The sequence below is a fragment of the Pleurodeles waltl genome, chromosome 11 (genome assembly GCF_031143425.1).
Source record: "Pleurodeles waltl isolate 20211129_DDA chromosome 11, aPleWal1.hap1.20221129, whole genome shotgun sequence".
Taxonomy (NCBI): Eukaryota; Metazoa; Chordata; class Amphibia; order Caudata; family Salamandridae; genus Pleurodeles; species Pleurodeles waltl.
This window is the reverse complement of record NC_090450.1, coordinates 807,808,652-807,834,465: the sequence shown is the minus strand read 5'-3', so window position 1 is coordinate 807,834,465 and position 25,814 is coordinate 807,808,652. Positions and strand designations below refer to the sequence as shown.

Genomic DNA, 25,814 nt, shown 5'->3' with positions numbered 1-25,814 from the left:
ATTATGCGTCTGTGGATGAGGACATTGCTTTGGTACGGAAGTGTGGGAAAGGTGCAGAGATGGCGAAGTCAGATGTGGAGTCAGCCTTTCGATTGTTGCCGGTTCACCCGGGTGATTTTTCCTTATTGGGTATGCAATTTGATGAGGCCATATATGTTGACAGGATGTTGCCTATGGGTTGTTCAGTTTCTTGTTCTTTGTTTGAGATGTTTAGCTCATTTTTGGAATGGTGTTTTCTATTTCACAGCTCTGGTACGTTGGTGACCCATTATTTAGATGATTTTTTCTTTGTTGGCAAACCCAGGTCTGGCGATTGTGGCAGAGCAGCAGAGGATTTTGAGAGGTTGATGTCTCTGTTTGGTGTTCCGTTGGCGAGTGACAAGACGGAAGGGCCTGCAACATGCCTCACTTTTTTAGGTATAGAACTGGATTCCGACAGAATGGAAGTGAGGTTGCCTAGGAATAAAGTACAGCATTTGGTTTCTCTGTTAGAACAGGCCGTTGCGAAACCAAAGATTGAGTTGCGTCAGGCGCAATCGTTGCTTGGTCATTTGAATTTTGCTTGTAAAGTGGTTGGGGTCGGCAGGGCATTTTGCCGCATGCTTGGTTTCTCCATGCGGGGAGCTGTTTTACCACATCACCACATTCGCCTTCGGGCATGTGTTAAGGAAGATTTGAGGATGTGGATTGAGTTTCTGAAGGATTTTAATGGGTGGTGTGACGATGCTGGTGGAGGATGAGAGCTGGTTCTGGCACATTCAGATTTTTTCAGACGCGTCTGGTGCTCATAGATTTGGTCTATTTTGGGACCGTAATTGGGCAGCAGAGGCTTGGCCTGCGAATTGGAAACGGGCGAAGTTTAGCATTGCATTCTTGGAATTTTTTCCTTTAGCGGTTGCTTTGGCGATTTGGGGCAGGTTTTTGGCCAATAGGAACGTTGTTTTCAATGTGGATAATCAGACTGTGGTTCATTTGGTTAATTCTCAGAAGGCAAAGGATGAAAAGGTGCTTAAATTGTTGAGGATTTTCGTTGCTGAATTGTTTGAAGTTCAATATTTTATTCAAAGCTCGACATGTGTTAATAATGACATTGCTGATGCCATATCTCGATTTCAGTGGCAGAGATTCCGTGGTTTGGCGCCGGGAGAAGATGTGCAGAAGACGGTCATACCTGGGGAGTTGTGGGCACTAGGAGATTGAGGATGTTGGAGCTAGTTCAGCAATCTATAGCTCCGTCGACAAGAAGGACTTATTTTCAGGCATGGTTGGAGTTTCTGGATTCAGGTGCGGTAAGAAGATTGGGTGGGTTTGATGTGGTATCTAGGAGACAGGATGATGCGGTTCGATTCCTTATGCAGCAGATTGAGTCAGGTTTGGCGGCAGTTACTATTTCGGGTAAGTTATCAGGAGTTTCTTTTTATGGTAAGTATTTTTGGGGTTACAATCCGGTGGCAGGTGAGTTATGTAGGAGGATTTTAGCTGGCTGGGCTAGGTCGGGTGGTGTGAGGTGCGATCGGAGGCGTCCTATCACTCATGATCTGCTGGAGGCCTTGTTGGGGTGTTTGGGTGATGTTTGTTTATCTGAGTGGGAGGTCTGTTTAATTTCTCTTTGCATGTAATGGTTGTTTCATGGGGCTTTTCGTATTTCTGAGCTTTTGGGGGTAAAGGGGAGGCAGGGACTCATCCTGGAAAATGTCCATGTGGGCGATCAGGGTGTCTGCATATGGTTACCTTTTTCCAAAGGGGGCCAGGAGGTGTTATTGAAGGCATTACGATCTAAGGACTGTCCAGTGCGTTGTTGGTTGTCTTTTATGGCACTGTGGACACATTCTTCCAGGTTTGTATTTGTTCATCAGGATGGGTCGCAGTTATTAGCATCACAGTTTTTAGCGGTATTGAGGATGGCGGTTGGGAAATTGGGTTTGGAGCCTAGTAGTTACAGTACACACTCCTTTAGGATTGGGGCTGCTATGGAAGCGAGGAGACAAGGGAAATCAGATCAGTCTATTAAGCAATTAGGTAGGTGGAGGTCAAGATGTTTTCAGAGGTATGTGCGCTCGTTTAAGCAGTAGGAAGGTATTTTTGGGAGTTTTTTCTGCTCATTGAAGTTTTTTGTCTAAGCTTTTTCCTGGCTTTCTGTACCTGTATTTTTCCACTCTTTACTATTCCGTTTTCTTTCTTCGTTTTTGCATGTATGATTCAATATGTACTACTTAACATATATTTTTCTCGTAGGTTGCGTCGGGGGTCCGGACAAGGTGTGCGCAGTGTGGATTGTAGGACACTCCTTTGTTCGCTGGGCGGAGAAGCAAGCTGCATCGCGGCATTTTGGGAGGCAATTGGGGCTTGATGGGGCCAGGATAAAACTTAGTTGGGTAGGAAAGAGTGGTATGAGATGGGGTGAGTTGCTGTACGTTTTGGCTAAGAGGATGGAGCGAGGGGTTTGTCCAGATTTATTGGTCTTACATTTGGGTGAAAATTATTTGGTTGCACTTTCAGGAATTAGTTTGTTGAAGGTCATGAAGTTGGATTTATGTAGGATTAAAGAACGTTGGTCAGGCACACATATTGTTTGGACGAGTTTTGTACCGAGAAGGTTTTGGAAGGGTGCCAATTCTTTTAAGGGGATTGAGAAACAGCGCAGAAAGGTGAACAGGGAAATGAGGAGTTTTTGTAAGGCTCAAGGTTTTTCGGTGCTTACACACGAGAATATTGTGGCTTCTGATGTTGAATTGTTTCGGCAAGATGGTGTTCACCTATCGTTTTTGGGTAATGAGCATTATTTGTTAGAGCTTCGGTTGTTGATTGCCGAGTTAATGGGCGAACGTTTATGGGATAGGTAAAAAGTGCGGGTGTGGCAGGAAAACGCCTGTGCGGGTTTTCCTGTGTGGCCTTTCGGGGGGGGGAAGGAGTAGATCAGAAAGATGAGAGTGCAGGGAGTTTGCACAGACAAGGGGAACTGGAGAAGGTGACTGCAGGACAGATGGGTTAATGGGTTGGTCGGGTCAAGGTGGGGATGGGACAAGGGGTAGTGCGGTGGGGTCACTTTAGAGGGAGGGGAAGGGGTTAGGTGATGAATTTGTATTAGTGAGGTTTGGGTAGTTTTGTGAGGCTATTATGCCAAGGTTGTATTTTGCCAGACCTGTTCTATTAAAGCGGCCTTTTACCCCTTTTAAGTGAGTGTCGTGGTCATTTCACGTTTTCAGCCCGATGGGGGCTTGGGGGGAGCAAAGGGCTTGCCCTGTCTCCCCCCGGGCTTATCGGGCTGTTGTGGTATGATCCACGACCCCGAACTGGGATTGGTTTGCCAGACAGGATAGGGCGGTGGTTTAGGCAGGAGGATAAAAGGTAGGGGCTGGGTGTGGGCGGCCTCTTTGGCCGTTGTCACACCCAGTGGGCGTTTTGTCTTCGTGCCCGCCCACCCTCCCGTAAAATTGTTCTTATACGTGGTGTTTTCTCTTTCGGGGAGGGTTTTTGGTTTTGATTATTATTGCTCTTTGTGGGATTTTTCCAGGGTTCAGCAGTTAGCTGTTTCGAGTTTTAACAGGACAGGTCTATTTCTGTTTGTTTTTGTTTACGCTGATGATTCAAGGCGCATTTTAGTAATAAGGGGAGGGGTGTTTTTTTATTTTGCCGCTAATAGGCAGGTCTGGTTGGGTATTTTGGTTTGCAGTTGGCCTTTCGGGGGGGAAGGGGTAGATCAGAAAGATGAGAGGGCAGGGAGTTTGCACAGACAAGGGGAACTGGAGAAGGTGACTGCAGGACAGATGGGTTAATGGGTTTGTCGGGTCAAGGTGGGGATGGGACAAGGGGTAGTGCGGTGGGGTCACTTTAGAGGGAGGGGGAGGGGTTAGGTGATGAATTTGTATTAGTGAGGTTTGGGTAGTTTTGTGAGGCTATTATGCCAAGGTTGTATTTTGCCAGACTTGTTCTATTAAAGCGGCTTTTTACCCCTTTTAAGTGAGTGTCGTGGTCATTTCACGTTTTCAACCCGATTTTGTATGCGTTGAGATATATATTTAACAGGAAACTCTTTGCAATTAGAGGAGCAAATTAGTGCAAAAATGAACTGCTCTGTAAATCCTTGGTCACACCCTGACCTTCATTTGTTTCACTATAAACAGAATGGATTATTTGCTGTTATTTAATAAAATTGTTGTAGGAAAATATTGTACCTCCTTCTCCTGCCCGAGGTGCAGGCGGGATTCTTTATGGTAGATCAATAACGTCTTGGAGAGGAAAGGAGGACATGACGCGGCAGTGTGCGTGACGTTTGGAAGCCACAGAAAACGGACGTGCTGCGGAGCAGACACTATGAATATTGTTGAATGTGCATTTAGGAAAGCCGAAAAAACAACATAGCTGTGGAGAGGACTGTACGGATAAAGAGGTGTAAAGTGGACTGACATGGGGCATCACAACCTGCTAGACTGCCATGTGAACTCCAGAGTTTGTGCGGTCAGCTTTGCTACTAAAACCCTTTTACAGTTGGAAGTTGAATTGGGTTGAAAATTAGGTCTGTAGCCTTTCTTTGAGGTCATGGATTTAAGCCGAATTAATACCACGGCATAGCTACAGTATGGTGTGAGAGACAGTAGTTCATTTGTGCCAGCCCATCTCTTGCACACCTGTGACACTCTGGGCTCCCCTTTCTGTTTCCACACTTCCCTGTGTCCAAATGTTCTGCTTTCGCTCCCTATTGGGCCCGTCTACACCAACTACAGCTTTGAAATGCAGAACACTTGTCTTTACACGCATCAGTTGTTAGAGGACCGCCCTGATGCGTACCTCTTTACTGACAGAAACAGAAGACATGCATGATTAAATTATTGCTAATGCTAGGAATTATTCGTGCAACACACTTCACTGTGCTTGCATTCAGGGAATTAATGTCTCCGACAGTGAGATGTTTTGAATGATTTTGTGCCCGAATTATGGAACCTCTTCCATTGCTTTAAAAGTCTGACTGCAAAATGTAATAGGACTATTCTATGTCTTATAATAAATTGTCTTTACAAACACTGAAACACTGCAGCACAACTGAAGTGTTTTTTTTCTCTCAAGCGTTTGCTTTTGTTCCACGTATGTTGATTTACCTCACATTCTGCTGAGGTGAAGATGGTGCAATCTGTACTGTAATAACCTCAGCTCATTATAACCACTGCAACTTTAATGTGAGCATTTTTTTGTCTGCAGCTGACCAGTGTCTTTTACAGTTATTAATAATCATGGTTTGTGATCTGCCCCTTTCCCCTAGCTAGTCTTCCAGCCTCCTGCCCTTTCAAAGTGAATGGCCAAGGTAGTAATCAAATACTATGTGCATTTTCTGAACACTTGAGGGGGGATATGTGGCAGCAAATTGATCATCATCATAGCATTTCTATAATAGGGTAGGTTTATACTGCTCATACAAAATACACGAAGATGTATCATCCACATGCAGATGGTTAGAGTCATGCAAGTGGCAAGCAGGCCCTCCATCTTTGGTAAATACACATAGACCATGCTGATTCAGGCTATTAGAGTCGGTGTGTACTATCCATTTCTACACGAGTCAGTGTACTAGTCAGCCTACTAGCACACTTGCACATTAGACATTGTTATACTGGGCCATCGGATGCTCTGGACTGAAGGTGTATTACTGCTAGCAAGCTGACATTTGTCTTAAACAGGCTAAAATGTCAACAACAACGGCTAACATTTCAGCTCTTACTCCACCTCTCCCTGGAGAGGTACCCCTCCTGCTCAAAAGAATGAGGTATCGCCTCACTTGCACCATGCAGTTCAGGTTTGGATTTATGCTCCACCAGTTTTGAAGGTGCGCAGCCGCCAGTGAGACTTATGTTATATCCTAGACAAAGTGTACGCACTTTGAGTGCTATCAATAAATAACGGTTGTTCTTCTCAATATTAGTGGCGGAGAATGACTACTGTATTGAAAATACACATGGCCCTGGTCACAAGGATATACTGTCGTGGGGTGGGCTCTCTTTGAGCCCTCCCCGAAGTAAAACTTAAGCGTGCGTTTTGGGTATTTTCTGTTCTCCTTTAAGAGGCGAACACGCGCAGTGATGACGCCTGCACTTACGCGCAGCATTAACTCCATGGTTACGGCGGTTCTGCAGTCCTGGGTTTGGAGCTTATATTTATTGTGTTGCGCGCTGTGTCATAATGCGCTAAATTGAGCAACAGCTGCACATATTGTTCGCTCGTAAGAGGCCGACAGGACGTCTTCGTCTGCTTTCACCTGAGTGAAGAGGAAACACGTTTTCTTTTGTCCCTGACTTACTTGATTCGTCTCCATGGTTCTAGGTTTTGTCGTATGCGTAACACAACCAAGAAGCTTAGCTATGACAGACCATCCTGTGCGGTGCCTTCTTCCCACTGCGCCATAGCCCACCCTCCCTGCCCACACTCCTGATCAAGGCGCTGACTCCTCTCACATTATTACTCTCCCCGCAGTTTGTGTGGGACAGGCAACGGTGCCTTCGACGCTCCTCCCACTGCGACTCCGCCCTTCCCTCGGCACATCCCTTCCATCGCTCCTGTCTGTCTGCCCTCGCTTCTCCTGTAGGCTGGTCTCTACCCCGGGCACCTTTGGTTTACCTGCAGGTCTCTTACCAGGTTCTACAGAGCTGGCAATGGCCGCCCGGCTCCTGACCCGGCCTCTGATCCGCGCCCCGGCGCTGACGATCTCGTCCTCTCGGTGAGTGATGGCCGTGGACTCGGGGTTCAGACCATTAGTAGGTGGGACAACACAACTCTGTGCTGAGTTATTTTTAATTACCCTCCGCAAACAGGTTGGACGCGGCCGTGTCTGTACAAGAGGCAGGGTCTGAGGTCAGTGAGGACATACTTAAGGGCGATTTAATTTTCAGTGTGTCATGCAGCGTCAGTAAGGAGAGGTTGTTTACAAGTGAAATGGTGCTACTCGCTGACATTAACCAGAGTCCAGATAAAATGCAGCCGCGCAGCTATCAATAGTAGAGCAGGTATAGTGGCACAGGGGCCTGGTGTTCTTTTTCTGGATCACTTGAACTCCTGTGTGTATGTATTTTACTTTCCTATCAGCTAATGGAGAGGGGAGGGGGCAGTTACTTGCTTATACTAGGGCCCGCGTAAAGGTGCAGTGGACACCCGGTTATTGAGAGACCAGCTACAATACATAAACTAATTGTTAGTGAGTTCAGGGATTACTAAAATTTGACAAGGCCTTGATAACTGGAGTCATTGAGAAGGGACTAGGCACTAGGGTGAGTGACAAGGGACAGAACTCCACGAGAGTAGGTGGGTGAGAAGGGTGCAAGCTATGAGGAAAGGTGTGAGTGATGAACGGTCTGGGTACAGTGAGAACGGATTAGCTGACTGGGACTTGACTTTAGGGACCGGGATAGTGAGACGAGAGTGGGTTCTTTACGACGTTGTCAGTTGTGAAGTAAGTAAAAAAAGACTGGGCCCAGGTAAGAGGACAGGCCCCGGACATTAGTGTGTGCGGGTATGGACGGCCCAGAGGAATGGGGTCCGTGGGGAAGGTATAAGCTGCAGAAACTGAAGAGAGTGATACCGGAGAAGTCATGGGGAACGGTGTTAATAAGAAGGGTCTGTTCCGGGGGCTGCGTTTAGGGAGACGAGAGCGGATCATCTGAGAGGGGTGGAGTGGACATTGGCCTGTCTGTAGGTGGGGCATGGGGCCATGCAGTTGAGCAGAGGCTCCGTGTCGCCGTACATTCATGTCGAGCGGGTTCATTGCTCTATGCCTTGAGCGTGTTGGAGTACGTGACCCAGAGAGTTTTCAAACTCCTAAACAAATACAGTTCTGTTTGAGATGAGCTGCGTTCTGGGATCAAACCAAGTATATTTTGTTTGAATTTGCCATGTTAATAAGTTACTAGGATTTGTTGCATGCTGATGTTGTGGGAGCAAAGTTCTGCCCTCACAGAACGCCATCAGTCGTACAAAGATATTGCACACATAAGCAGGCACACAGACAAGGGCAACATCACAAGGCATTCACATAGAGGCAACTGAACAGTCATCAACACAAACACAGTTACAGTCTCACATGTTGTATTGTAACATTTATAAAAAGCTTACTACCCCTATGTGAGGTGCTAAAGTGCTGGCTTGCAGGGGCAGCACGCTAAACTGCGTAGGGGCTCGAAGGGTGTTGAGGTTATTTTGATCCTATGTCATGCGTGATGACCACCAGGGTGCGGTTATTTTATTATGGGACACCACTTGGTAGTGCACATTTCATGGTTTTGAGTAAACTGGCTGCTTTGATCAGCGCTGCAGGTCCCATTATGGTATTTCTTATGGTCAACTGTCCACTAAGCTGGTTACTGTGCAGGGTTGTCTGTTCAGAGGTGTTTTGTCTATAGTATTGAGCAGGTCTAGGGACGGAGAGATGGTCAGGGTATCTTCTGGGATGGACTTTGTTATAATCATCTCTTACGTGATTTTCAAACACAGATGTTATGAAGTGTTAATAGTACGTAGCTAGTTGGGATGTGCAGTGGTGGTCTAGAGTCCTACTGCAGTCAATGGTATGTGGCAGATCTCTTCAGTTATTCAATGCCTGCTCAGTTGGTGATGGGTGGTTTATTACTGTGGACTGGTAGAGAACTCATCTCAAGTCATGGCCAAGTCATTGTCTTAAATGAGTGTAAGAAGGTCAGTCAATATAAAGGAGTGATTATGCAGTCTGCTTGAACTACAGTGAGTTAGTTGCCTGAACGCTAAGTGTTTCAGTGTTTGCTAGGGTGAAGAGTGATCTATAGGAATTGACATTACTATGTAATGCCAATGCTAGGCATGGATTAATCCTTCATAACTTACTTGAACCTAAAAAATGGTGTGCTTGATGGGCTGTGCATCGCCTCTGGACGATAGGCTGTAGGTGTGCGGCAAGGTCCGGATCTTATCCCAGGGTTTTGGTTGGTAGAGTTATCTTGGAAATAGCTGTGTTTTCATTTTGATGTAAATGCTCCTGAATGCCCCAAATCGTGGCTTGTAGCGAGTTCCAAAGCTTGACAGGTTGTACTAAGAAAACAGCGCCTCCTTCAGATTACTTATAATAAGTTGGTATGATAATCAGCAGAGCAAACCTGAAGTGCAGTGTCCTAATTTGATTGTATTGTACAAATTCAGCTTGTAGGTATTGTGGTTCTTTTCTTGAGTGGCTCTGTGGATGTTCCAGAGTGTCTTGCTTGCCTAGCTGCAGGAAGCTGAAGTGCTTGGAGAACTGGAGTCGTGTTATGTTGAGTGGAGGCGGAGAAGGAGCCCTGCAGCGGTGTTTTGTATTAGTTGGATTTTGCATATGATGAAACTGGGAGTGCCAAGATACAGGCTTTTGGCATAGTCGAGCTGCTTTGTTGGTATCCATGGTATGGGAGGATGAGTCTTATTTTCACTGTGTAGCAGTTGCTTTTCGTGACTTAGTTGATATGTGCTATGAAGAATGTCTGAATCCAGCGTTACCCCTAGTCTTCTTTCCTCTCTTGATTTCGTTGGAGGCGCTTCAAGTTCATTTGACTGCATGGTATTTTTTTGATACTCAATTTTGTATTGAATTTATGCAATTACGCAACATAAAACAACATATTCCTGCAGCCTACAGTTGCCAAATGATCACATATGTGACATATTTCCTTCCCATCAGGTAGTAAGTGTCTGTGGTACTTTGTCCCTAGCCATACTATGCCCCCCATTTGCCCCAAATTCCACAGTGCTTCTGGAGTCACTCCCTGGCTCTGTATATCGGCTTCTCCTGTTGAACACACCAGTCCTTTCCCCTCCCCCACTTATTGAGTGTAGGGAGTTGGGGGATCTCCACTGCTATGTTATCTCTTGTTTCATTTAAAGTGGCTACATCCACCAAGAGCCTCTCTCCTAGGTGCGCCACCAATCTCCTCCAGGATTCCCGGTAGGGTGGCTTCAGGTGTCAGTTTGTTTGGCCACTCCAGTATCACGGAAAGGACGTCCCCAGTCTTGTGTCAGTAGCCCTCGATCTTGGGACATATGCAAACCACATGACAGAAGTCGTTGTCTGGGTGGGGACATCGGAAGCACTTGAAGTGTGATAGTGGTCCTGCTTCCCAAAGGTGGCGGTGGGTAAGATAGGTAGTTCAACTGGATAACATGGAGGTGGGTGTGTTGCTTTACTCTTCAGAATATCAGAACTATGCACTTCAGGATATTTTAAGGCGCAATGTAAAGCAATCACTCTCAGACACCTTCGTAAGTAGAATAATCAAGTTTATTTAAGGGGCAAGTTCTCAGATAGCAAAACTAAACCACACTAATATATATATACATCAGGAGAATAACATGAGAATAATGATGAAGATATAAGCACTCTGTGAATAACTGCAAGAGTAAGTGCATATAATACAAGCACACACAATATACTTCAATGCTCAATAGCATTAAAATGACTGCAAGAATAAGTGCATATTACGCATGCACACACAATATACTTCAATGCTTAATAGCATGAGAATGACTGCAAGGATAAGTGCATATTACGCACGCACACACAATATACTTAATAGATTGAAAAGCTTCACCGAAAAGAGCGTCTGCATCCCTCCGCCGTACACAAAGCCGGGGAACCCAAATCAGCTGGCACAGGGAGCCTCTTTTCGGGACAATCAGTCCTCCTGGCGTTGCGTCCAACCCAGAAGTGAGTTCCTAAACCAGTCCACCCAGGCCCCCAACCTTTATAGTATTTACTAACGCCAAGGAGTCTTTTCTAGAAAAAGACCCCCTCCTTTACAAATTGTGCAATCGGCGGTACCTTGTTCACCCTTTGAGACGTCTCCTCAGAACGGGCCAAGTTCCCAGGAGAGGGCTCCAAGGTGAAGCTTGCATTCCTCCTTGTGTACAGGCAGCTTGCATTCCTCCTTGTGTACAGGCGCATCCCCCTGTTGTTCTAACTGATAGCTCATGGATTGTAAATAGCGCCCTTCGTATCAGGCAGATGGAGCGAAGTTGAGCAGAAAAACACCCCACCCTTCAGCTTGCCGAAGCTTGTGGAAAAACACAGAACAGTGCCTTACGCACTGAACCAGACTCGACAAAATGGAGTCGTGAACCAAAATGGAAGCGAAGGCCAATGGAAGCAGAGGCCAATGGTCCACACCCTGCACCACTGTTTACCTTGCACGTAGTGCCGCTACATGCACATAGTGCATGTAGCAATACAGTGGGCCAATATGCCAGTTCCCGGAGAGCCATCAAGTTATTTTGCCAGTGGTATACAGGTCACGATTTCTGTATTTGCCCTGGCTATAACTGTGTAACCTCCTCTACTTGTAAAATCCCATCTCTGCCCTATACTTCTCCCTGTGCAACTCCATCTGTGCTTTCCAGCCTGCAACCCACCCCTATGCCTGTGTAACCTTGGCTGTGCCCAGTCTGTGCTTCACCTCTCTGCTTGTGTAACCCTGCCAGTGCCTCATCCCTCTGCCTGTATAATCATGTTTGTACCCCACCCTTCTTCTTGTCTCTGGGTGCCCCCACTCTTCTGCCTGTGTAACACCTGTGTCCCACCCCTGTTTTGTGTGTAGATCAATCACCAGGCCCTAATGTACTTTATTCCATGTTGGTAATTGCAATGACTTTGTGATGAAATGTGTGGGATGCCTTATATAACCTGCCCCGAAGATGGCTAGCATGTCTGTGCTTAATGATCCGCTAAGCCTGTGTCAATTTACTATTTTGGACGTAAAGACATTCAAAGCTTCTCTCAGTCTTCCTTTAATGTTTCCATACAGAGTGCTGGAAATATTGACTCTAGGATCCCATAAATTGGAGGTCAGGGTGTGGAGCAGAAAGGGGATGGATTTATATGGGCAGTGTCATGGTGAGTAGGTAGAGTCCTACAGTCAACTTGTACTTATATTTATTTTTTTTAAAAAACTGTGCCCCAAAGAAATTGGCCACAAAGACAAATGTGACAGTAAACCTGTTTTGACTTACTTAATTGGTCATAAACAGACTGCATTTTATACTATCGTAAAGGTCCTGTTGCAGAAATCTTTGAGTTCCTAACAATGCCAGGGTATAATAACAGTTGGATACCTCTGGTTAATGCACATACTGGAGAGATCTGTTTGCAGTTTGACTCATAAAATAAAGGGTTACTGTGTTTGCTGCACATCATAACGTAGAACATAAAGCTGCATGCAGACCACAAGAACCTTAACATTTCTTCTCAAAATGTATTTACTCCAAGGTTGTTAAATATGGTTCTTTGGGCAGTGATAAATACTTAGAGAGCCCCAGCTACTGTGTTTTGTAGACAACCGCACCATTTAAGTCCGGTCTTTGTGTTTCCCCAGAACAAGCACCTTTAACATCTAAGGACTATCAGTATGGATGATATGTGACTAGTAGACCTTGTAAATTTAATTGTCTTCTCTAATCGTTGCTGTATATTGACTTAGACTTACACTGATCCAGTGAATTGTACGCGTGTGTAGAATCTGCATGATGTTAAGTGTTTTCACAACTAACATTGGGAAGAATATCTGTAAAAAAATTAAAGGAAAATAAAACAGTTGTATTAAGGGTAATGTAAACAGTCATACAGAAATGCATATGACCTGTTTTATGTTGTGTGTGTGTGTGTATCTCTTACATGGAGGGATTGGAAAAGTCAAAAACCTAGTGTCTCAAAACAACCTATTGCTTTCTAGCATTTCACTCTGTATAGGACCTGCCTTACCTCCCAGAGAAGGCCTTCTGCATTCCAGGGACTTCAAGAAGTAAATTCTCAGACTGTAGCCCGTTCTGTTAGGGGCAAGGGCTCAGAACCCCTCACATTCTGACAGTCTGATTTGGATTCTCTCAGTCAACACTCAATATTTTCTGACAAATTTACTCAAGAAGATTGTTGCATCAAGCATGCAACTGCCAGTTAGATGGCAAGACTATAGAAGCATTTTCCATGTCTTTCCAGAATCAATAAAACTCAAGACTGCGAAGCAGACACTGCATTTTAGCTGGTGTGACATTCTATGAACATCAGATCGATAGAACTGAATGGTGTCAGGCCAGTTGCTGCTGCTCTCAATCTGGGCTTACCATTGACCTACTGTGGGAATCCAACCTTGTCCTCTAGTGACTATTAGTATCCAAAATCTTCACATTTCCTGAGGCCCTCATGTTTTATTATTATTTAGTAAGCACAGCACTCTCCGAATTTACCCTTAGTATCCAACATTTTCACATTTCCAGATGCCATCATGTTTTATTATTATTTAATACGCACATCATTCTCCAAATGTATGCTAGGAGCAAAAAAGATAGGTAGGTAAGGGGTGGTGGTGTGTGTGTGCATATCAATCAACAAAATTAAGCCTGGAGCCACCAGGAAATCAGCTCACTCTGATCCTCTGTTAGGATTTGCATTTTTTAGCATAGGCAGTTCTTGTCCTCTCTCACTGTTCCATCAGTGTCTCTCCTGTTTCCAAGTTCTGCACCACATACGTTCGTGGTCTGTCTTTCTGATGTGTTCAGACTGCCTGTGTTCTATCTCCTGGGAGAATTCACCATAGCTAACTTGCCACACATGGCCATGAACATCTTGCTTCTGGTTAGTGGTCTGTGACAAGGAATTGTCCTGCCTACAACGGGGAGCAGACTTCACCAAATTAAGTATGCCAGTGTAAACCTGAAGATTAAAATCCAAACTCCTTCGTATATAGCAAACATAGCCGACATTGGCATGTCCCTATTCTGATCATCGCCTTCCCTAGTTTACCACAGGTTGCTCAGTTACAGCTGAAGCTGTATACAGTAAGTGGTCATTTCTAAGTTTTCAAACTGTCACAACTTTTAATGATAAATTAACCAAAAAATGTGAGTTGTCTTAATGACATTTAGATTTACTTCTTCCGATGGAAAAACATAAGTCTGACCCAAACATGGTCCACAATCTAAGGTCCTTCCTATTTCTCTTCATTCTGCCATCGCATTACCTCATGTCCTTTAGAAGCCTCATTGTAGCAGTTGGCCAGGGCCCCATATCCCAAAATTAATTAGATTTCTTTGCTGTCTCTTAACAGTGCTTAGTGTGGATGTCATGTCGACCACCTGCCTCTACTCCTTTCCAGCTCCCCCGCCCAACCTGTCATGCTTTACACTTCAGGCCCCTGCTTTTAGGTTTCAAAGGAACACATACACTGAGAAAACAGTTTTTGATTTTCTAATCTGCCGATTCACTATACCAAAAGTATCCAGTTGCGAATAAGGGGACCTGCATGAAAAAGCAGATCTCCCTACAGCCACATGCATACAAATCTCCTAGAGTTAGTCAATGAATGTGTGTTGGCTGTTTTGAAATAAATCCAAATACTGCATTTTCTTCAGCATCCACATACCTTCAAAAGTATTGGGTACTATATTCTTTAAAAATTATAAACACTTTCTTTGTTAATTGGTATGTGTGTACATTTCTACTTTTCTGAGATGATTGGCAATAAGTTGGTTGCTTGAGTTGTGTCTATTTTCAATTGTTAATAATCTGACTGAGCTTAATGTGTTGGATACATTTTGCTTACTGTGTTGGATACATTGACAAAATGTATTAAGTATTATTATACAGCTCTATTCGTATTCCAAAGGGGGTCAGTGATCCTCTTTATATTTAAGAAAATACAGACCAGGGTATCAGGAATATATTAAACAAAGCCACATCAGGATAATTAGAAAAACTATGAGTTAATAATACAAGATTAAAAAAGAGCAGGGGAAGGTGGATAAATTGGTCAAAGGAGAAAAAGTATCTAGGAAAAAACAAATTGTATTTCATCTGTTGAGGTGAGGGAGAGCTATGTGTTAAATAATTAAATGAGAGCTGAATAACTAAGAGTTTGGTGTAGATGCTCTGACCTCTAAAGCATGGAGATCTTTGCTAAATTCTACATGTTCCTTCTATCTTGGCAGACAATACCAGTGCAGTTTTGACCTGTGAGAGGGCTACGTCCACAGGGAACCCAATTCCTTCAGGTACACAAGGGTCTGAAAATTCCACTCTACCACGACCTGCTGTGTGCCAGTTTGACACCGGCAGTGTTGTCACTCTGCTCTCAAGTGACCTTATTGTGCTCGCTCCCTTTGTGAGTGATGGTCAGATTGGCCATTTCTAAGATGGTGATGCTCTCCCTTCTTCCCTACTATTGTAAGTCTTCCTATTATCCTTCTTCGCAAGTAGTTTTGGGGGCTGCATGTTCTATTGGGAGACCTCATATGGCACAATTCACACAGGTGGATGGCACTTGGGAAACTTCAACTCCATCCGCTGACCAAGGAGGCCTCAACTGCAGTGGCTATCATACTGGTTATCATGCTCGTTGGTAGGTCGTTTCCTAGATTTAAACATGCAAGGTTATCCTCCGCTCTCCCATGTATCACTCTTGGTGCTTAGACCTAACCAGAATTTCCGCACTTGTTCTTGGTGGTGTTCTGTTGCTTAGAGCAAGGCGTTATAACTCACACGCCCCATACTCCCTTATGCGCCTGCTCTCCTTTACTGGGCCTGAGAACAGCATGCGGTTTTGTTACTGACCAGCAGCTGAGCCATTGGAGCCAAGCTGGGACCTGAAGTCGGTGGGCCAATTCAGCCTTCATACTGGACAATTTCCCTTGTACGCCTCATTGAAAGGCACTCTCTGTGAACTTTGGGTGATTCAGGATGTAGAGCTGGCCACACATCAACTTGTCCAGGCCTTGTACACCTTAAGAGAAGGCCATAGGCTGATTAGCTGGCTTGCTGGGACCTGAACAACACAAATCTAGCTCTCCCTAAAACCATTGAGGGAAACAAGGGAGAAAGAATTAGGTAAATCCCTCCACAAGAAGGAATGGACCAGGTCACTGGCTTATCTGAGCAGGGCCTTCAGCAATGTCTATCAAAGGTTGATCAGTTCTATGTTTTGCATAGGGCCTATCTACACCACCCTCCACTCCCTCCACTCCACCCCAAGCTGATCTCAAGAATCTTTCTGGGATCCCTGGATACCTGTGCCTGGTGTAACGCCTGTGCTATGGGACTTCGACATGTGTTATATGACTGCCCCCAAGATCCACCTTTTTTGGAAGGCAGTGATGCGGAGTCTCGAAGAGCTCATGGGCATATCATCGGAAGCTAACTCCTGGGAGGTATGGGCTTTTGGTATCCTTAACCGTCCTCAAACATGTAAGATGGCAACCCGTTTTGTGGACTGTGACCTGATTTTTGCCAAACGATCCATAAAGTTAAGATGGAAACTCCTTACACCCATGTCGTTGGAAGCCCGGATCTACAGTTTAATGAAATAGCCAAAGCCACAGACCTACATTGGGAGGAGGCCAGGGGGCCTGTGTTGCCAGGCTTTAGCCCATGTCTGAGAACAATTTTTATCCCATTTGACTGACCCACAGGTCTCCACTGATTTCTCGTTCACAGGTACTAGCCCTAACTCACCTTCCTCTATAGACACCACAGATTTGCTTTGCTAGGGAGGTAAAAGGGACAAAGTTAATCTCACTGTTGCCCTTACCTCAAGACAGACATTTCTCACTTCCCTGTCCTTCCCCGGCAACTGAAGTCTCCCATACCAACCTTGGGCCCTTGAAGGTTTGTGATTCCGCCCCCTTCTGCTCTGTCCACTTCCCCTCAATCCCTCTTCCAGTCCTCAGCTCTTAGGTTTGACCCCCTGTTTCTAACCTGTAAGATGGCACTGTTAAGCCCCAAAAATGTCATCCCGGACCGTTCCAGTCTCCCTGATACGGTTTCCATGCCACTAGGTTTATCGATCCCTCACACTTATTTGCACTGGTCCTCTTCAAGCAGAATGTTGCTTCAACCCTTTATCTGATGACTGGTTGTACAACTGACTATGAGGGCCAGTAATATTTCACAGGGTGAACCTATGGCCTACTGTTGGGTTAACAATTATACAAAAATAGTCTTTACTTGTTTGTCTTTTGAAAACTCAATAACATTGTTAAAAAAAAATTGAGACATTTGCTAATCCCTCATGGGAATACTTCTATAACTCTGCTATATATCCATATTATATGGTGCAGAAATACACCCAAGACATGAAATGTTAACTATCACTCATGGACTGCAGAACTTATTGCGCAGTCCGTTAGTGTGACTCAAAGAAAACATGGTTCCAGGCCTACCACTGTAGTCTGACAGCTGCTGTCTAAGACCTACAGCACTAAACATTTAACATAACTCTTTTGGATGGGTAATAACCTCCCTTTTAAATATTAGTCACTCACCCTATGTAAGATTTGTAGCCCACAATGTAGGGTGCATGGTATTTAAAAGTGGGACATGTATAAAAGTATTATTACCATATCCCCGGCGGCTCCTCCGCTAAGGCAGAGGAGCGTCGCCCCACTGCTTTATGCAGTGAAGGAAAGGGAAAACTAAAATGATAATAACACAACGTTATTATCATTTTATTTTTCCTCAGGAGCACGGTTAGGGTGGGGCTGGGCTTGAAGAGGGCTATGTGCACAGAAGTGCCCATGATTCTTTGGCTGGCCAAAGAGTCATGCAGACTTTGCATTTCTCCCCCGGCTCTATTGAGCAGCCGGGAAGAGAAAGTGCATAGGGCCCTGCTCCCTGTCTGAGTGCCAGAGCAGGGCGATTAGACCAATCACAAGGCTGCTGTCATAGTGTTGACAACAGCGTAGTGATTGGATGAAGTCTGGAAGCCTGCGTGCTCCTGGGAGTCCGAGGAGGAAGGTAATTAAAAAAATATATATATATATTTTACTTTTTTTTTTTATACCCGCTGCCCGCCACCCCCGTTGACAAGTGCATGTCCCTACAGTGACAAAGCCAAAGAGCTATTTTCACTGTGGCAGGCTTAGTTATCCTATGTAGAAAACCAATGTATAGATTTAAACTAATACTGTACCTTGTGAATGGAGCTGTCTAGAAAAGTAAACCACTATTTTTAAAATACATTAAAAACAATTCAGTGGTAAAGTAGGATTTATAAAAAATAATAAGGAAAGTAACTTTTAAAAAGATACCCTTTATCAGGCTGAACTGTCTGAAGTCTAACTAGTATGAGCCTCTGCTAGCTCTCAGCGTGTGCTCAGCCTTGAATAGGAACAAATGAAGGGTAAAATGTCTCCCAGGAGCAAACAATAGGCTGACCTAAATGGGCAGAGATTATTCCTCTTCTCTGAACTTCACAGAATATTCTGAGTGTAAGCTGTGGGTACTGTTTTACACTGCACTGTCAAATCTTGCTTGACAGTTCTTTAGAGCCCCATGTAACACGTCTGGCACTTGAAAAGTAGAGAACAGGATGGCAAGACAATTCTTGTGTGTCGCCGGTCTGATTGCTGAAGAACCCTGCGTCTTTCCTACTACACGTCTATCTCTGGGTTTGTTGTGCCTACCTCAAACTGGAGTTTCATGGTATATGTGGGATGAGACTAGAATTACTTTAGTACACTTTCTATACACCCCTAGTCCTCAGAGCTCAGGTTTAGAAGGATAAAAACTTTCACAATACTTTAAATGCCCTGATTCATGGCTTTTTGGGTCTATTCGCTGTAAGGCAAACATGAACTACTAAAGTATTGGGTAGGGTTGGACCCAGAAGGTTTTACCCGATTGGTTCTGGAGGAGCTAGGAGCCACACCCACCCACTAACCGGTTCCAGACATAAATGTGATATCCTCAAGCACCCTCTTCTGAACACATTCTGGACCTGCAGAAGAGGACTGGACCTATTGTTTGTGCCCAAAGAGGATCCTTGAACATGATTAGTGTATCCACCCTACTGTCCATCACAGTCAGCTTAAAGATGCACCTACGACCCGGTCTAATGTGAACATAGACTATCATTGGCAACAAGCTTTCTTTTTTTTGCGCTGGATTTTTAGCATGTTGTTCATTAACTGTCACTGTATTTTTCTAATACGGCTTAGGATTTTTATTGTTTGGAGTTTTGACATTTTTACTGTTGAACTGCATAAATAACTTAGGGCAATGTTTAAAGTAATTTTGTCTGCTCTGTGCCATAGCTACTGGGGGCTGAGCTCAGGTTAATTTGAGGATTCACTTTGACAATATTGTGAGTAGACCTTGAGGTGGGCAGTAGCTCATCCAAATAACAAATAAACCAATTTCTTACAAAGAGGAAGATGACCTACTATGCTGGATCACAATTTTTTAAATATGTTTGTATTTATTTCTCATTGCAAAAGCATCATTATAAACCATAGCAGAAGTCATGTATCATTTACATCCGTATAGTAAGCAGTCATTGTAATCAAACTGTCATATAGATTGGAAGCATCTAGCAGTCTGTGTGTAATTTATGTCCAGAATAGTAGCTACATATAAACCAAAACAATAATTAGTGCTTTCTCATGTCTTCTCAGTTCTGCTGAAGTTCCTGATTTTACAATTATTTTGATCTAATAGTGGGTGCGTTTGGGTAATACTGTTACGTTCACGAGCTGGATAGGCAAACGTCCTACTATCTTCAGGTGATTGTACTCAAGCTGTATAGTGAAGGTTCACTGTTTGGAGTTAATTCAGTTTCCTTTACAGGCATTTGATTGAATTCCTGTCTCCATTTTCCTCATATTCAGGGCTTGTTGAAAGAAGAAAATGCTTAATCTATGAGGTGTTCCGTGGTCTTCTATGTAGGCACACAATGTAAAGCTAGACTCTTGTTCTAAGTCCATCTTTCTACATCTTTCATCCTTTCTCTGCAGTGCAAAGAGGCTGTAGCTTGCCACTGCATCACTTTAGCCCTTTTAGCTAGTAGGAATGCAATGTCATAGAACCTGCGTCCTGTGTTATTCTGCTTCGGTCACGAGAAAAGACCCAACAAGCAGCTTTTGGGTGTATGCGCTCTGGCCAGTGTCCTTGAAAAGTGTTCAGTGATCTTCTAGAAGTGGTTCATGATTGGGCAATTCCATACCATGTGAAAAAAATCTTGCATCTGGTGATTACCCCTTGGGTACTTTGCATTGGATCCTGTTATCCTATTAATTTTTGGGGAATGTCCTGTAAGTTCTTTGGCAGTTATTACATTGAGCCTATTTGAATTGGCATTTCTGGTCACTTTGTGCACTTACCGAGAGTTCTAACACATTCCCTGTCATTCACTTCCCTTCTCAGCTGTCCTTCAAAGTAGCCCTTAATTTACCCAGGCCGTTAAGATGGCGTTATAGACAAACCAATCAACCAGCAGGTGTTTCTATTGTAAATAAGAGGAACAGCACCTCATTTGCTTAACTTCTGTAGTGTTATCCCCTCCCTCACTGTACATTGTAACAAGCTTGTAATGGCACCATATGCCACAAACTGGTAGACATGCTCTTTGGAGAGAGTCCTCAAGGTCTTTAGCTCCCTAGCTCTGTCATTCTTGCCCTCCATAATTATGTCCAACCTAGTCCAAGTTACCATTCTAGTAACACTAAAGTATCCCTGGTGTATGGGAGGCCCACCAGTGGTATCGTCTGAGCATATTAATGAGTCTGCTTCACTTCATGCACTTACAGTGTAGGAAAAGTATAATGTTCATAGTAAATATGCACAAACACGTTTTTCTAAAATAAACTTGTGACAGTCCCATAAGTTCTCAAGTTTATATTTTTCCACAGGATGCTAATACTTTTTCAGAACTGGCAGCTAACTTTATGTCTCTAAGCTAGGAGTTCAAGCCACAGTTAAAAGGCCTTTTCTGATCCTGATGGCCATTTTGGCATCTCAGGCAAGCTAGACAATTATTCTAATGACTGGAAGAAAATAAGAGCTGTCTACATTGAGTTAAAATGTAATAATAAAAGTTTTAAAAATAGTGACCTAGTGATTTTATGAAACTTACAGAAAAACATGAAGTGTTAAGGGCTTTGTTTACAGCAGCCATTATGCGGACAGACTGAGCTGCTCCTGTACCATTGCCACATCTTCAGGAAAGCAACATAATATCAATAATGTGTAATTTGAAGCGGGCAATAAAAAAAAGATGATGTTGGTTTGTCACCCATTGCCAGTTACGGCTGAATGCCCACACTGGTCAATAATAAGAAGTGGGTACGATCTGTTGGTTTTTGAGATTTTCTACAGTCCCTCTCATCGTCATTAATTTTTTTTTCAATAGACTTTTCAATTTTAATTCAGAATATATTGATGGTGATTGGAACTTCAAAATACACTGATTCATCAAGACATCTGTACATTGTTTTAATAAAAAGCAAACAAAGGAATATTAGAAGCATAATTATTGGATACAATATTAGTGCTCTGTTGAAAGTATCCTTTGATTTACACTAGACGGAATTGCACAACTGCATGGGACTCATTTCTATGGTCTTTAATATGCGCCACACCTACTTCTTTAGCACAAATATAAGAAGAACTATGGAGGATGGTAGCAGTCTCCTTAAAAAAGACTTCTCTCCCTTTGTAATTGCCCTCCCTCAATATAACCCCATAGGCCTACACCATGAGTTGCAGAGGACTGGCATTTAGTTTTATAAATAGTACATATCTCCTTGATAAGTTTGGATCCCAGCTTAATTGCAAGCCTGAATATTGGCTTTGGTTTTAAGTTGTTTTTATATCCCTTATGTGCACCCAATTTCCTGTGAAATCAAATTGTATATCCAAGTATGAAAAGGTATTCATTTGCGATCTGAACCCATTTATTAACAGAGACCTTATTTTGGGTACTCCTTTATCACAGATCATAGTAAAGGATTTGCTTAAAGTTACTTTTAAATCAAATTGTTCCATGTAAAAATCAATGGCATATCAAAGCGTTCTTTCACTAGGTAATTTTCAAGACTGTTAATGTATAGGGTAAATAAAAAGGGGGCCAGAACACATCCTTTCCAAACACCTATTTTTAACCCTGAAGGGATTTGAGCACTCCCCGTTAAACCCATAACAGCAGATTGTAAAGATATACAGAAGGCAGTCTGTATGCACAGTGAGGCTTATTGTCAAAACGTAACAGAACAGAGCACGTGAGACTTTAGAGATGGACTGGGGAAGTCGAGGCACTTGGGATCAATTGTGTAATCTGTTCAGAGCAAGGGGAGTGACTCCATGACCTCACGGTACATGGGGAGTTGTGCGACTGAATGGTGGAAGTGGCTGAACAAAGGGAACCCATGCTTCAACTTCTTGTATTTTTTCGACATACATCTTTGAAGTCCTGAAGTTCAAGTAACAGTCACGAGAGCGGCCTGGGTGTGAGAGCACAACTGTGCTTTAAACCTTGACCATAACCAGGTATTCTTGGACTTCATCCAAAGTTCACAACAGCAAGTTTGACTTTACGTTCATCTTCATCGAGGCACCAGAGACAGACCTCAGTGGCATAACAAAGGCCCTCAAGCTCTAGGGGGCCTTCTCGGCACATTAACCTGGCCAGAGAACTCCTGAGTGAGTCCAGCCGGGGGGGGGGATGGGGTGGGGGGCGATCCTGTACTTTAAAGGGGGGGGCTCAAGTTTCATTACACCACTGCATCTTGGATGCCTGTCTCAAACATTTGTCGTTTGTAGTCTTTGCAAGGTTGAATCGTGTTGTTTTTGGGTGGGACAAGTCTCATGCCCCCTGAAAAATTAAGGGAGAAAAAGAAAAGTGTTAGTCTGACGGGATTCAAAAGGAGCTGCAGATCCACATTAGAATGCGCATAAAGAAAGCAACTGATGTCAGCACACTGAAGTGGTGGAGATATAATGGCTGCAATGTCACACATGAGAGGGACTATCCGATGCGGAGCTGCATGACAACACCTGCTGATGCATGAGGGAAATTATATCAAAATTCTCCAGATCCAGGCTGGCACCACTGATGCATGAGCGAAAGGCTATCAAAATTCTCCAAATCCAGGCTGGCGCCAGGAGGAAGTCACAAGATGAGGAATCTGTGGTCAGAAAGAATCTTGTTTGTAGTAAAAAGTGTATATTTTGAGTGTAGCCTACAGTGCATGTATGGGAGGGGGCCCAAATTTGGAAAAGTGTGTGTAGTTTACAGTGTGTGTATTCTGAAACGTTTGTTGGAAGTGTGTGCAGAATTGGAATGCCTAGTTTGGAGTGTGTAGTCGGGTCTTATTCATTATCTATAATTAAATTATAGACCTCAATGCAGCGTTTAACTAGAGTGCACAACCAAAAGGGTGCATTTCAGGTGATAAGGATTGGTGGGAGAAGGTGAACCTTTCATAGATTTTAAAGCTATAGAAACGAAGGCAAAGAAGAGTAATCCGAGACTGGGTCTTGGAAAATGGTTGATCACGTGTGTGTCTCTGTGAATTTGTAGCCTACCCCCACAGCTCACATCATCTTAGTGAATAGCGGAGCCCACTGATTTTTAGTCACAAATAGCTCTCTTTGAAAAAGTATCAGTCCACTGAGGAGGCAATTACAAATGGCCTCATAATCTGGTCACAGTTCTTCCATCACCAAAATCCCGCCTGAAGAATCTGTGATTCTGGTGATGCGGGAACTGTGACCATATTCTCAGAATACACATATATTTTAACAAGCCCTAGACAGAATATTTTGTATTTCTACTGGTCCCTTTTGAGCAACTTCAGGATTCAAGGTGGCCTCCAGTCATGTTACTACTGGTGGATCCATCCCTGAGGCTGGCCCAGTCTCAGAGCCTGGTGCAGCTGGCTCCTGCATTGGTATAACATCTGGGGCCCTGACCAGTGCCGCAGCCCCTGGTTTCAACACCGGCCTAAACAGTAGAACCAGAGCCAATTATTTTGTCGGGGTCCCAAACTCCATCCTCCCCCCCCCTTTGAAGGTCCCACGCAACACACCTGTTCTCTTATTTGTACTCAGAAACCTCCCAACCACGTGTTGTTGACCACAGTGACAATGTTGATGACCCTTAAGTAGAGAACTAGTTTGTGGACTTGCAGGGAGACAGTGGACAGGACATCTCTTGAGGCTTTTTTCTTTCCTCCACTAACCCACAAAGGCAACAGAAGAATCCGCCTCCTTCACTACATTGATTAAAAGAGATGCAAAAGTTGTGGACCTTACTCTGTCTGCCAGAGAGGTACAAATAAATGTCCTACTGAGGTACTAAGTTCAGGCCAGACAAGCCGGGAACCCTTGCAACTACTAGCTGCCTTGAATGTAGTGCATTCCCCATGACCCCTACTGGCAGGGAGTCAAAGCACATGGAGACATTACCAAAATGTATATTTTCCTCTGCTAGCCTTGCCCTTGGGTCAGTGAACAATAATTGCCTCCTGAGCAGGTACTTGCATGTGTTGTGGGACAGAATGCGGATATCTTGCCAGCAGTCCCGGATAAAATAAGACCAACCCTACAGCGCCTTATAGTGGATGTGTCAGAGTCACCAGATCCTTGGGGTCTGCGCACGCTCCCAACATGTCCACCACAAGACAGCTCCAATACTCTGATTAGAATGTCACAGAGACTAAGAGAGTCCAAGTGGGGAAAAGGGGATTAGGTAGGGAATAGCTGGGAAGAAGTCCTGTAGGAAGCAAAAGGTTAAACAACACAACATCAGAATAAAATCACATTTAGGTTCATAAAAACTCTCTGTTGAATCTAGGGTTCAATGATACTCGGAACATGAAATAACACTTAGACTGAAAGAACATGAATGGCCTAGCACTAGACTTTAACTAGGCCTCAAGAAATCTAGGTACCTGGAAAGGAATCAAGAATGGTTAATGCAATGTTTCATATGAGCTTTTCATAACGTGTCACATAATGTCTAGAAATACAAGAACCTTCTAGAATACTGCTTCAGAACAAACACTGCCTTTTTAACATGAGGACTAAAGGCTGTCTGAAAACCATCCCTGGAAAAAATTGGAATTGTACTAAGAACTTAATATGCACAATGAAAGTCACATTTAGGATGTCATCTTCACAAAATAAATATGTGCACATTAAATAACATTATACTTCAAAGTTTTTTGTATGGCCATAAAATGATTGCACACACTGTTACCGATCTGGGAATCAAGTTTTACATGAGGGAAATGAACCGTGCACTCTGCTGATTCCAACAGGAATATGTAAATGTCTTGAAATGATCGTGCAAGCCTTTGCCGATCTGAACACCAAGTCTAACATGTGGGAAATGAATCGCGCACACTGTCAATTCCAATATGTAAATGCGCACAGCAGATTCCAACAGGAATATGTAAATGCCATGAAATGATCGCGCAAACTTTTGCCGATCCAAACACCAAGGTTGTCATGCAGGAAATGAATCGCGCACACATCCGTTTCCAAAAGGAATATGTAAATGCCGTGAAATGATTGCGCAAGCCTTTGCCGATCCGAACACCAAGGTTGTCATGCAGGAAATGAATCGCGTGCACAGCCGATTCTAACAAGAATATGCAAATGCCATGAAACGATTGCGCAGACCTTTGCCTGGAACTTCAAGGTAGGCTCCGGAACAGGAGCTCAGGAAATTGCTGCTGCTCTGCACCGGGACCTCTGAATAGTGAGCACGGGGAGCTGGGCTGGCTCCCTTATATAGTGTCTGGCCCAGCCCACAGACCACACCGAGTCATGCTGCAAAGAAAACTTCTAGAATGTCCTAGAAAGGGACCACACCCTAACACACTCAATAAGTCTGCAGCAATACCTTGCAATTGAACAGTTATTGCAAACATCATTAATAGTGTTTTTCAAGGTTAAAGTCTGCAATGCAAAAGGTTAACAAACTTCATATAAACACAATGCATGAATTATGCTCTTGCATAAAGGCTGGGTTTTTGCATTTTCGTCGCCCCCAGAGCGCGCACTGTCCTCATGTTGA

At 43.9% G+C, this 25,814-nt stretch overlaps 1 protein-coding gene across 1 annotated transcript in view; it reads left to right on the top strand.

Annotated features, from left to right (window-relative positions):
- Window positions 1-6,095: 6,095 nt before the first annotated feature.
- The window catches only part of NIPSNAP1 (nipsnap homolog 1), a 146,733-nt gene continuing 127,014 nt past the window's right edge, over window positions 6,096-25,814 (top strand). Inside the window, exon 1 of the mRNA XM_069214586.1 lies at window positions 6,096-6,706. Within this exon, the coding sequence (XP_069070687.1) occupies window positions 6,642-6,706 (65 nt within the window). The 5' untranslated portion in view covers window positions 6,096-6,641. The remainder of the gene's footprint in view (window positions 6,707-25,814) is intronic.